Consider the following 14,316-nt stretch of genomic DNA (forward strand, 5'->3'; position numbering starts at 1 on the left):
TTTGTTAGCTGTGAACTTTACTTCACACATATTGTTTACCAAAGTGGCACCACTAAGGGCACCCACACTGCCTTATTAGAAAATTGCTGACCCAACGCTATTTTTCTCATTTAAGTTAAAGCAACACTGGCCCTTACCACTTTGATATTAATGGTAATCAGTTATGGGAAATGAAACCAGGATAATTCAATGTAAACATTTCCTTTAGATTGCAATGTAATGCATATTTTCAAGGATTTGTAAGGATGCCACTTTAACAAAAAATTCCCAACAGCTAATACACTTCTAACTTGTTTCCACTGGACTTTTAACACAAGACACTTGGTACCTGTAGAGCACTGTATTCATTTACTGCTAATGCACCCCAAAATGTTCTGATGTTAAAGTTTTACATTAAAAGCAGACGAGTTGACTTTTAGGCTTCTCAGAGGCACTGAAATATGTTCAGTGAGCTTAGCACTTCCCACTTTCATTCATCAAAAATACATCAATGTCATCATTTTCAACATTTGTTGACACCGGATCAGTTTGAAATATGTTAGGGAGTAGTTATACACAGTGGGAGTAATGGAACAAGGACCAGCTGTTATCTTTAAAAGAGTTGCAGGCAATAGGCTGCACACCTCCAACTTCTCAGTGAAGTAACCAACTCCTTTTCCCTCATTATCGTTATCAGGTTCTCTATTAGCATTGTGTTTAAGCAAAATAGGCGATTTAGCTTTCGCTTTATCATCAAATCCTAAAAGTATTGATTAAAAAAAAAAAAAAAAAACGACAGTGGGGGTGGTGGGCAGGTTAATTAATCTGTGTATGTACAAACACTGTAACACGGGTAACACAGACTACCGCAGCAAGCCGACTGTGAAGAGAGCCATGCTGTTTCCTTCAGTGTCCACTTTTTGTGCTAAGCTAGGTTAACTGGCATTTGTTGGCGATTCAGTATAGACATAGAAATGAGTTGAGTGTCAGTAATTGGTGTAATTTAGAATCAACCTGTTTTGCCACTGTTGTTATTCTTTGTCACTGACTGGTGCTGAGCTTCAGTACAAAGTTATTCAAGACAATCATTAAATATGACACAATTAAATTACAAAGCATAGTATAAAGGCTTCATACAGCTTGAGTCTTAATTAATTCTTTCTCACAATGCCATACAGTTTATGTTTAACTATCTAATTACAATAAATAACTCTGGGGACCTTGTGTTTAAGGCAGATGAGATGTATTTTAATATAAAAATAAAACACACAAAAAAGATAAATAATAATTATGTGCATTTTAAATACATTCGGAGAAAAACAACAACCCAATATACTGCAAAAATAATTGAAAGAGTTTATTATGTTTGCATTACAAACAGAACAACACATTCACTACACATACAACAAAGTCACCCAAGATTTCATTAGTAGTTCTGAACCTCCCTTCCTTCATGTCCAGTCACAAGGGATACACCCGGTGTGCAGATACTGTATTTACGAGATGTCTCACCCCTCAACATGAAACTGTGAGACTTAATGACCCAATTGCCTCCGTTATCAACTCGACTCTCCAGCCCGCAGCTGAAGTCATGCATAATCCCACAAAATCTACCCAGCTTATGAATTTTAAATGGGGAGGCCTAAATCACAGAGCTGCTTTTAAGTGAATCCATTTCTAATAGAAAAGCAGACAGCTGGGATGGTGTCCCGTTGTCGCGTGCCGTCGCCCAGGCGAACACATTTTATAGATTGTAAATATATTTTTAATGCGTGCAAAGGTTGTAAAGATGACATTTTTTATGCAGGACGAACCCTGAAAAAAACTCAACCAAGACGAGCCCTGGAAACCAGGTTGGAAAAAGGGGGGCGCTGTAGTGCTCTCTGTTTGAAGTATTATTCTGGTTTATTACATCAACAGTGATTGTAGTGTAGTGCAGTCACCAAGACAATTGCTCTGATCTGGGATTGCCAGACAAATGTTCAACATGTACAGTACAGTATTTTATCCTATAGATTTTCTGATTTTCTTTTCCATAATGGTTTGGTGTAACGAAGAACAAAGGGTAATTCGGGTTTATCACATAGATCTTCTCTTCATCGTACTGGCCCTGAAGGTTGGTACATGCTTGAAAGAAAGTAGTTCGTACAAAGTGTCATTCGACCATGTCTCAATGCAAAAGTGTTCTTACTAATGACCGCATTTCAAGTCCAGGTGAACAACCTGTTGTCATAGAAAGGGGCAATTACGGCACACATTTTTCAACTGTCTCTCCTCAAAGGTAATCATGGTGTTGTAAGTGGTCGTACACCAAAAAAAAGTTAAGTTAAAAAAGAGAATTACTTTCTCACTTGGCTGAATTGTCTGGCTGTCTGTTTCAGAAAGTTCAAAAAGGGTTGGACGTAGCTGTAAGATTGTAAAAGTGTGGGGGGACGTTCGTATTAGTAATAATAACATTGGTTCTCAAAAAAGGAAGTTTTAAGATTTGGGAACTAAAAACTAGAAGTACTAAAAACTGCACAAGAAAAATTGTTTTTCAGAGACCTGCAGTTTTGGCACGCTTAACAGAGAGAAAACAATGGTGAGCATACATTTATTACCCAAACTGTCCATTGATCTTTTCATTGTTTGGGCCATGATGTGTAAAGAGACCTGGATATGATGGAGAAACACTAATGTGCATATTTAAAGTAAGTAAACCTACCATCTAGAAAAGTTTCTTTGCTTTTGTGTACAGCGAGAAATTTTCAATCAGGTGATCAGGTGCCATCTTTGAGTCCAGTATCCAGCTCTTATGCTGTGTTCCAGACAATTCCAACTTCTGACCTCCAAGTGTTCCAGGTGCAAGATGCCAAAAGCAAAACTTGTCTGACAGTAACAAAATGATGTTGCTTTGTAGTGTACACACAATTGCTTCCTAAGCACTGTAGCCTTCTTGCATATATACAAATGAAATAGAGGAGAAGAAACGACACCAAGGTAAGACTAGACTTCACTAGACTATTACAAATTCTGTAGTCTACAAATACATCCTACCTCCTGTCATTGTTGTGTGACGTCAGACAATTGCTCCCTCATGAAGTCTCATTTACATGGATGAATTCTGACTTTAAGTGGCGTTCTATTGTAGTTTTTCTAGTGGGAGGCTTCCTGAGTGTTCAGGAACACAGCATTATAATACCTCCATGGTTTTGCACGCAGTTTTCCTGTGCAATTAGGAATTGTTACTGACGTTTGAAGGCATGTTAACTTTTGGTTTTCCCTCAGATTAAAATGAATTAGGTAATGTAGTACATATAGTAGAGCTGTAATTATAACCCAATTTATCGATAAGTTGATCAAAGGACGATACATTTCCAACAATTTCACTATTGGTTCACCAAAAGGAGCAATTAGATGTCACCTGAGGTCTTGAGCCCTCTTCCCAGCCCTTGAGCCCTGGGAAATTATGACACCCAATGAAATAACACCCAACCTATTTTAAAGCATCAAAAATCGAAAGGATTACATCGTATCTAGGATATATTGCAAGTGTGCAACTCCTCCAAGATTCAAATGGAAGCAAAAGAATGAAAGAAACTGAGGCGCTCTCAAGAAAAACCAACGTGTTTCAACAATAGCAGCCCTCATCAGGGGAAAAAGGATGTACATACATATACAACAATACATAGGCTAAGTGGCTACTCTAGAGAGCATGCCGTTGAACATAAGATACCTGAAGGAAATCTTTCAAATTGAATTTTGCATTCAGTCATTCCATTTGGGTCTCTGAACACATTGGCTTTAAAAGCTCCATCAAGCCTTTGAATTTCTCTCATTCTTCACATAAAGTCAACACTGTAGCAGAACAGAAGATGACTATTCACATAAAGGACAGCAAGCATAACAATCGAGAAAGAAACTTGCAGTGATATTTTTCAATGAGTTCCAGGATTCAAAAGCACTGATTCACTAAAGGTTTGTGTTGTCTCTCTCAAACGGCCAAATGAGAATATTACTCTTTTCAGCACCCATTTGCAGCCAGAGAGACAGGTCACATCAAACTGGAAGGGGAAAAGGAAAACAACCGGCACTTTGTGCTTGTGTCAGTAATGCATGTTTAAATGGCTTTCTTTTCGAACATGGTAATGACTAGGAGGTGGACGTAGTCCTCGGTTCACATCGCTGTATTTTCTCTCACAAACAAGATCTTTTGTAAGAAGTGTGGTGAGTTAATTCACACTAGCTGACTCTGTGTTCGGAGGGTGAGCTCATTTGAAGCTGCAGTTCGGCTGCTTATTACACCTGCTGATTGATTGCCGTACCCTGTTGGGGTTTATTTAGACTTGAAATGCGAAATTTTCTTTGAGGGCACGTCGGGGAAAAAAAAACGCTGTAAGCTTTATAAAAAGGGACAGAAATTAGACGCAGTTGAAACACAATCTCAGTCACCATCTCCCAACACATCAGAGCCTGAATGTTTTGAGGACAACGCCTTGTGGAAGGAGCAAACTCTGTCTTGGCATGTTGCTAGGCGATGCATTAATATTAATGTTGTCTTTTCTCAGAATGTGTGCACTCTCTGCCCCCCTTGGGATAAACTGAAGCTTAAAGATATCTCCATCTCACTGATACTTCTTTTATCCTCGTTAAAACTCATATCAAGGGTTTTAATTACATTCTGCTGATATAATGCTGCTCGGCTTTGTTGAGAAATCACAATTGCCCTTTTGGTTTCTGGTTTGCAGGGCTGATATGCTCAGCTCATTTCTGACCTCGTGTAATTGAAAAATGGTGATGTGTTTGACCATGTGTGCGTTTATCATGTTTTCAGATTGAAACAGAGCTTATTTTTCCTGAATCTGTACACTGTGACATCTGAATCCAAACCAGTCTTCAAAAGTCTATGTTAAGATTTAAACTGTAAATCTAAAGCATCACGACTGCTCCGTTCTGATCTTATTTTATTTCCAATTGAAAAATCATTTTCAACAGGAGAAATAAATCTGTGATGGAGTTCGCCCTCTGCCTCACCCTTTCCCCTGCCGGGCTTTTAGCCTGGAGTCTTTGTCGTAGCCTCCCCGCTCCTCTCAGCTGCCCTCTCTGCAAAACCATTTTCCTGGCACTGAAACACAGATGTTATCCATCTGATTAAACGTTCAAGGTTACATCTCCGAATACATCAAAGTCTACCTCTCCCATAAGAGGAAGTGTGACAGCCAGTATTTTTGGTAGCCTGGAGGTGCAAGCTCCAGTGTCCTCCCCATCATTTTTATTTCTGTGCAAGTAAATTGGTGTCTCTGCTGAAATTACAAAGTATTATGGTGATGGAGACTCAGCTAGCAGGTGAGGTGACTGATGCTATAGGGAGCGTGCATTCTTTGTCATTAAAAACTGCATTGACAGAGTTTGTTTAAAAGGCCTGGAAGGGTTGAGCAAATCTGCAACTACTGACAAGAAAGAAAGGTGAATTGAGAGAAAATAAATCAACAACAACTTTGATAACTGCTTCATTATTTCTCAGGCAAAAATGCATTCCATATTTTCACCTTATAGAATATGATTATGTAATTTATATCATTGCGAATTGGATATCTTTCGGCCCCTTGGTTGGACAAAATAAGTGCTTTGAAGACATCACCTGGGGAAAATTGTTTTAGCCTTTTTCTTTCCCTGACATTTTATAGACGGGCAGCAGCAGATCAATCAGCTTAAGGGAAAAGTTTCTTCTTTCTTCTTCCTTCTTTGTTCTGAGATGAGAAGACTGATTGCAATCTCATATCTGTGCATTAAGTATAGGGCTGCAACTGATACTTAATCTGCCAATTCTTTTTTCACTGAAACAGATGATTTTTCAGTTTCAGTTCCGTGTTATAAAAAATATACCAACCTCAACTGAGCCCATGGCGATGTCTTTAATATGCTTGTGTTGTCCAACCAACAGTCCAAATGCCAAAGAGTTTTAATTTACAAAGATATCCAAGAGAGACTATCTCACATGTGAGAAGTTCGATCCAAAAATGTTTAACGTTTTGCATGAAAAATGTCTGAAACTATTATCAGTTGAATCAACTAATCAAACAATTGACCAGTTGTTTCAGCTCTAGTTAAGTATGGTCCTTGTGATCGCACATGGCTAGCCTAGGTTAGCATAAGGACTGGAAGCAGGGAGAAGCTGCTAACCTCTTTTTGTCCAACGTTGACAAATACTGTATTAATGCACCTTAAGGGCATACATTAACAGCATACTGTATTTTATTTTAACCTGTGCGAGAACAAACAAAAACAAGCTATTTCTTGGTGACTGATATCTTCATGATTTGTCTATGCACAGCTTGTAGTCACAGTGAGTTCGCCATGGTTGGTACTGTTGTACCTGTACAAAAGCTAATGCCAAAACCTGGGGCACCAACTGTTTCTGGCAACTAGTGCAGTAGCCAATGACACTACAAGAGAGTGCTAATTGGATGGAAAAACTGGTGTTTGTCAAGAAATGGTTGCAGCAAATAACACTTTATTTTTAAACTCTTGAACCCACGCTGACTACTAAAAGGTACCATATTGTGCTTATTATCAGTTTCATACTTTTATATTGGGTGTCTACGGGAAAATGTTACATGCTTTAATGTAAAAAAAAACATATTTTCCATACTGTCCATTGCTGCAGCACCTCTATTCTCCCTCTGTTTTAATGTCTGTCTCTTTAAGGCCCCCTCCTGAAAAGCCCAGTCTGCTCTGATTGGTCAGCTCTCACAGACCAGAGCAGGCACCGGCCACTGTATTTCCACTTCAGTTCTGACAGTGTTTTTGCAACCACGGCCATGCTGCCGGCGTGGTTGAGGGTGATGACTTTATAGTTGTGACATCACAACATTAAGGAAGTTCTGATGTCTCTTTTGAAGGCACAGTTTCTGAATACAAGCTGTGTGCATTTCTCAGTGGAGTGTTTTGATATCTTCACTGTATTTATATAGCATGTAGACCTGCTTTATATTCAAAAACAACATGGAAATCATTAGGCTAATCATGTCTCGCTCTGTACATATCGCAGACATAGGAGCGTTATGATCCTTTTATCTCTCTCTTTGTTTTTTTTTAAGAAAACTTTCTCACTTTCTTTCAATTTCCTTAATCTTGTATATTTGCTGCCTGTCAACACTGACTGATTGCTTTTCTTCTTCTGTCTTTCTAGAGATCGAAAAAATTCAGAAAGATGAGGGGAAAGAAGAGGAGAAGTTCATTGACGTCGTCATCAACAAGAACATGAAACTGGGCCAGAAAGTTTTAATACCAGTCAAGCAGTTTCCTAAAGTAAGTGCTATACTACCACCACCAGAGACTTCTCCAAGAATGTGATGTGCTCAGATAGAGAATTTTAGATTGTGTTATTTATAGATAATGAAGCCAACTACAGTAGCTCTGGTTTTGATTTAAATTCGTTACAACAGCCACTTGACACTTTTTGTTGATGCTTTATGTTATTAGATGTAACATATCTGGAAGTACAGGCAGAGTTCTGCTGACAGAACTGGGGTAGGACTATATCAGGGATGTTGCTTTCCGTCTGAAGAATTGTTTAAGCTTTTGAGATGTTACAACCGTAATTCTCACTCTCACACTATCGCACACACACACACGTGTACACACACACACACCTTCTCTATTACACTGACCTTGGTCAATGACGCTTTGATGTCTCGGTATATTAATTTGTCAATGAATATTTATGAATATATAATTCAAAGGAATTATCTCACAGTGGATTTCATTTTCTTGAGTGTGCAGTGAATTTCTTATGATACTTGCTATATATGCACTTATTTTTCAAGTTCTGTCTTTTGCTTTTCTTGTAAAAATAGCTTGTAGTGGGAGAGTACGGTTGCAAAGCTGCATATAAGTCACACGTATAGAGTCGAGGACAGTCAGCTTCACGATGACCTCCACATGAAGCCGTTTTGAGCGATAACACTGCTGTCACCTTTGAGAGCACTCCAACCTCACCCGCCTTCACCGGCAGCAGCATTTATTGGAGACACATGCTCTGTGCATGACAGGGATTTCCTGCTGGGAGCACGATGGGGAGGCTGGTGTAAAAGTGAGAGGGGACGCACTTAGACGGGGACATCACTCAAGTTTTCACATCAGGCCTCCAGGGGGAAGGACAGTGGTAACCCGCAGTATGTGGATGGAGGAGGAGAACAGCTCATGAGTGAGCCAGCAAAGCTTTAGAGATGCACTTAGGTATAATTAACCCAAAACATGTTTTTCTGCTCAATATCATTAGTATTTAATGACATACAGTTAAAAATGCAGTGTAAAATTCAGGTATATACCAGGTTTTATATTAGTCCACACCCAGATTTTAATTTAGCACTTGATGGTAGACCCAACATGGAGCCGTGTTAGCTCTGTGACAAACCCCATTCTCAACACTTTTTAATTTAAAATAATTGTCTTTCAAATATGAAAACTACTGAGCACTGGGAGTTTTTCTCAGCGTGATAAGAGGAAGCAGTTGACTGAATTAATTACCAGTATTATAAAGTCGAAGATTTATGCAAATGCATTAAAACTATTCGTTTAATCATGTCATACTTGTGTCAGCATGCTGTTCACCATTTTAGTCAAGTGCATGCTAACATTGTCTAATTAAGAATACACAAAGTATTTGACAAATAAAAACTACACTATGATTATGGCATTAGATCCAAAATCTAGGGATCACCAAAGTTATTGAAACTAATACCGAGGAGACTTGAATTTGTAAAAAAAAATAAAAATAAAAATAAAATAAAAAAATATCGCAAACCATTCAGAAGTTAAAGAAATTTCAGTCTGGACCAATGTGGTTGACAGAGTAACCAACATTGCTAAAAAGTGTCGAGAGAATCCTTTTGTAGATGGGCCAGCTGGATTCTAATGAATTTACTTATCTCCAATTGTTAGATTCTCACAGTGACTCTGGATGAGAGATTTTTAAGGGTTTATTACACAGTGCATCATCATACCTAAATGACTGATTAGGTCAATTGCCAGTGAATCTTTAAATGACATACATCAGCGATCCCAAAAAAGCATGACCAATGGAGCACACCAGCAGTTTGGTTAGGTTTAGGCAAGGAGACTACTTGGATATAGGCACTAAAACTACTTGGTTAGCTTCAGGAAAACATTGTGGTTTGGGTTTAAATAACTGCATTACAAATATACATTCAGTTACAAATGTACGTATAACTTATGAAGCCACATAACTACGTTAGTAAGTTAAAAGAAGGACAAAAGATATGACTTTTTTCTCTTTATACTACTTCAGCTGACTTCCTCCTTTGCTGCCGTAATAATTAGTATGGTCGCTAGAAGTCACCTTACAACAAACATTAATATGATTTGTAATAATCGTTTGGCAGATGAAGCAGAGTGTAATTAGATTATTGGATGCCACACACCCTTTTTTATTCTCTAATCATTATTTTACATTAAATCATAGCATATAGGTTATTTTTGCACAAAATGGCTTTTGCAGCCATTGTTCAAGCTGCATTTCAGTGACTATATTTCAGTGTTTGGTTAAGATCTGCTTCACAGCTGAAATGTAGACCTCAAAAGCTTGATGTAACAACAGATATATGAATATTTATATATGTGATTTCTTAGCCTAGTTTCAACACAGACGTCTAAATGTCTTTGGACCTCCAAATGACCAAATCGATGCTTGCTGGGTGACTTTAACTCTGAGAAAGAGAGTCATCATCTGATGAAGAGCTGCAATACATTTTCACTGATCACTGAGGGCTGTGTAGGTACGTATGTAGTGTCTTCTGGAGGCTGATTTGAGTCTCCTAGGTTCACAGCTAAACAGATTTGCTCTGACAGCTTTGATAAGTAGAGCCGCTAATACGCTGTTTAGAGCTCCAACAAGCCACCGAAGGAAGACAAATTCAATTTGTTCCATCTGACAGCTAGCAATGGCAAGAGTGATCGGTTTGACTCGAATGGGTTTTCTCCTGAGCTGCGAGCATCACCTTTTGGCTTCTGGCATTGAGGTGGCACAGACATTTTCCAAATAGCCATTTAGGAGCACGTGGCGAGAGGTTAAATCCATCCTCCGCAAACATCACTTTTTATCAAAATGAGGCGGGCAAGGACACCACGCAGCAAGTTCCACGGTGCTGATTCCCTGTGATAAAATGAAGCTTTTCCTCAGCGATGATTTTTAATACCCAACAATGACACATTTTTGGACGTTCTGAGATATTGAAAAGAGTGATGGACACTTGAATACTGTAGAGAAAGCTCTGCAGCAAACAATGTCTTACAAATGCTTTTTCCTTTAATTGAAACCTTGTCTACAGAAATAGAGAGAGTCTAAGATTTTAGATCATGATTTAAGCAGTATGACACATAATGTCACTCCTACTCAGGCACTAAAAATATCCCACCTTTTGAACAAGGATGCACTATCAGCGCTCATCTGTACATTTGCCGGATCTGTGGGCCCTCTCTCAGAGAGCATCTTTTGGCAGAAAGCACCGCAGGCCATTAGCGAGGCGTAAGGAGTCCCACTGGTTTATTTCCAGTTCAGACTGTGGCTTTTCTCTGCGCTGGGAGCAGTGATTTATCCTTCTGCTGTCGCTGCTGTCCTGCTGTCCTCAGCAAAATCACTCTGTAAGCACACCTTCGCCAAGCTCGCAGTATTACATTCAGCAAATGATAAAAAGATCTCAGATGTGCCACCCTCCCCCCTGCACCCCCTTCAAGTTAAGTGTGATTAATCATACATCCTTTATCTATGTGGGTCTGCTGTCCCTCTAATCATCCACATTATGCTTTTTGGTTGCATCCATCGAAATTTTGTTTTTGTATGTTTTCACTCAATGCTTCTTTTTCTTTGTATTTTCTTTGTATTTATTTATTTTTTTTTTTTTTGCGCAACTGACACCACAACAGAGCAGCAGGAGACAACCTGTGATTAAACACATCAGCTTTTCTTCTGGTGATTACAGACAGCAGCAGCAGCACAATCCTCTCACACAGCCTAATGACATAAAGCAGTACAGGAGCCCAGGCAGGTTTTTGTAAATCACATAATCCCCTGTGATAACTACAGCATTAGCAAAACCCCAAAGCATCAATCACAGTAGGAGTCAGATGGATTTTTGATTTCTGATAAACAGTGGGGATTACAGTTATATGCTCCGTAAGACTCATATAGTCTGAGGATTGTCCATACGAGGAGATGTGTGCGCCTCTGCAAACATTGACTGGGTGCTGATGTGTTAAAATGTCCAGATTAAGACTCTGACATTTGCTGGCATTAGTCAAACAAATATAAAGCAGATCTGCATGATCTCTTTTTAAATAGTCAGGAACTTAAAATAATGCCAAACAAATATCATTACATTATGTCAATACGTTACCTATAATGCTGTCTGAAGTGGCTCAAGACAGTGAAAGCCTAGTGTTCTAATACATTCTACCCTATTAACCCTCTGTTTCTCTATTGTAAACATGATTCTTATGCTGAAATGTCACACAGCCACAGTTTGACTGTTTGGTTATTTGATTAAATTATTTAATTACAAATAACCATCTAAGTAAAGCTTTAATAATGAAGTCTAAACCAGACTGGGCATTGAGATCCAAGGCCTTTCTCGTAGAAATGGCATTTAAACACTACTTACTTGCAACAGCAAACTCATTTTGAGATACAGCACCTGAAATGTGGTTTCGTTAACGTAATGAGAAAACACATTTAATGAAGATATATGCAAAGTCACAAAATAGTCATGCATTTGCTTTCCCTTCAATAATCACTCTTGCAATACAATGTTTGCTGGAAAATAGTTTCACACCTAACCTGTTTGGTTTGGTTAAAACTGACACTGGTGCAGTTCTTTTGCGCTGGTGAGAAGCTGTCAATCAAACCCTGGCGGACCACCAACTGGACCAAAACCACTTGGAAAGTTAGGTCATGGTTCGCTTCCATGCGGGCTCTGGTGCGGTTCATTTGAGGTATGAAAACAAGTGGACCAACCACAGGATTTTGATGATGTGTTTTTGATTTGAGCACAATTTTAAAAACCTAAATTACTGATAAATCCATCTCTTTGATCGCAAACTGTTCAGGAAGTATTAGAACACTTATTAGTGGTCATGCATTTGCATAAGTAACACGTAGTCTCTGATTGTGATCCATAAGTCATTATTGCTTTTTGCACCGCTCAGTTGTTAGTCATTATTAAAAACATACGGCAGATTTGCAGTCTGATAATATGTGTACAATCAGTTATTTATTAGAGTTATTACAGAGTTTGATTTCCCCACATGGGTCATGATAATGCAGAATGACAATTGCCTAAACTGTCCAATCAATGAGTTACCTGTCAGTCTGTATAACCTCATGTTTACCCCCTTTGGGTACATGACAACAGGACCAGAACTACCATGCAACAATGTATATTTTTTTCTTCTTGGTCCGGACCAATGCACAGAATGACAGGTATGAAGCCACCCAAACCTCACCACAGTCGGTAGTCAGGGAGCTAACCCAGACTCATTTTTCACACTGGTTGAACTGGTGAGCCTAACTTTTTCATTCAGGTGCACTAGCATATAATTTAGGTGCACCTAATAATACCTTTTAATGTAATTTCTTAACACATTATGTGAATGATTGTAAACATGAATAAAGGTTCAAACACATGTAATTCTTCATTTCAATCAAATGCAACAAGAAATTGCAATTATTTCAATTATTTAAAAAATTGACCTCTCAGGCCCAGTGAAAATATATAATTTAGTTGCAACTGACAGATTTTTGGGTGCGTGTGTAACCGTGTTTGTACCCCCATCCCAACCACCTCCCCACAACTTGTGTACAGAAATATATAAGCACAAATTTGACTGGAAAAGACACAGTCCAGGCAGCATTGATGTTTCCCATCAAACGGTAATTGGCAAGTCAAATTAGCAGTATATACATGTCAGGTAATTACACACAGATTAAGGCCATTATTATGTTATTGTGTTGTGGTGACTTTTACCACACTCTCAGACAAAATCACAGTAAATCAAATCGTCAATAACCAGTTGGGGCCTGTGGGGCTCTCTGGGAGTCTGAGGGCTGGAGCAGTTCCCTGCTTTGTTCAGCCAGTAATCCAGACTTTGATAAAACTAGACCAGTTCTTCCTGTAAACTTGTTTTTGGGGCATTTTATTACAGACATTGGAGAGAAAGCAGTAAGTGAGAGAGACAAGATGTAATAAAGGTCCCCAACCAGACTCACACTGGGGATGCAGTAACCCCCGAAGCTACGTGGGGGACTGTCAAACTTGACCTTTTCAATGTGTGCAGCACAAATTTATTTTTTAATTATTTTGCCATTGTACAAATGGGTTTATATTGTGGACCCCCACCCACAATTAGAATTAAAAGAAACAATTTAAAAACATGGATTAGTTAAAAAACAAAGACGAAAAGACATACTTTGCCAATAAACGTGACATCCCTTCTGTTTAATTAATTTTTGTTTTGAATGACAGAACGATTAAATTAGAAACTCACCCACAGGACATTAATTCGAGTGATACACATTGTTTACACATCCGACACTCAGTCATAAACATACTGAATAAAGTAATCTTTAATTAAGTGTACGTTTGAAGAGGATGTCAGAGGAAGTTTCCTCAGATGTTCTGTTCGATCAGTTGGTTAGCACAGAGAAATGATGCGGTGTACTGGATTTGAATTTGAATTCAGACCAAGAACATTGTCACCATTTTTTTCATTCATCCAATACTCTGGGTCTTTTTAAATTTCCACCTATAGACAACATTGTATCTTCTAAATGAAACTGGCCATTTGCTCTTCCCTCGGCTCAGTGTCTAAATGTGTCCCTGGTTTCACAGAGTCTCAAACAAGCTGCAGAGTAAATTCATATTTGTTTGTCATGTTTCAATTTCTCTTTCCCAGCCTGTGTAATTTTTCCATTCCTGTAAATTTGCTCTATTATACTCTCTGCCTGATGCCCATGTATACACAGTTGTTATGGCCCCTACACGGCTATACCAAAAGAAACACAGTCACCCTTTGTTCTTGATTAGAAAACTGCTTTTTGTTCAAGCGTAGACTGTGTACTGAGATATCCATACAAACATCCCGGACGCTGTGTCCGATACACACCCTGTCAGAAAGGTAGAATGGGCACACAAAAGCTGTAGTAACACAGAGAGAAGTCGGCTGTGTGATCTGGCTCTGCAAATCATTGTTCAGGAGACGGCACAGCTCAGTGATCAAGGCTCCATCCAGGTGGAAATGATGGATGCGCAGGACATCGGTTAAACTCAGCACATTTAAAGC

At 38.8% G+C, this 14,316-nt stretch overlaps 1 protein-coding gene across 1 annotated transcript in view; it reads left to right on the top strand.

The window, feature by feature from the left end:
- Positions 1–14,316, top strand: part of khdrbs3 (KH domain containing, RNA binding, signal transduction associated 3) — a 115,682-nt gene that overhangs the window by 45,265 nt on the left and 56,101 nt on the right. Inside the window, exon 2 of the mRNA XM_073462890.1 lies at positions 7,151–7,269. Within this exon, the coding sequence (XP_073318991.1) occupies positions 7,151–7,269 (119 nt within the window). The remainder of the gene's footprint in view (positions 1–7,150; positions 7,270–14,316) is intronic.

The sequence above is a fragment of the Pagrus major genome, chromosome 3, assembly GCF_040436345.1.
Source record: "Pagrus major chromosome 3, Pma_NU_1.0".
In the NCBI taxonomy this organism is placed as follows: Eukaryota; Metazoa; Chordata; class Actinopteri; order Spariformes; family Sparidae; genus Pagrus; species Pagrus major.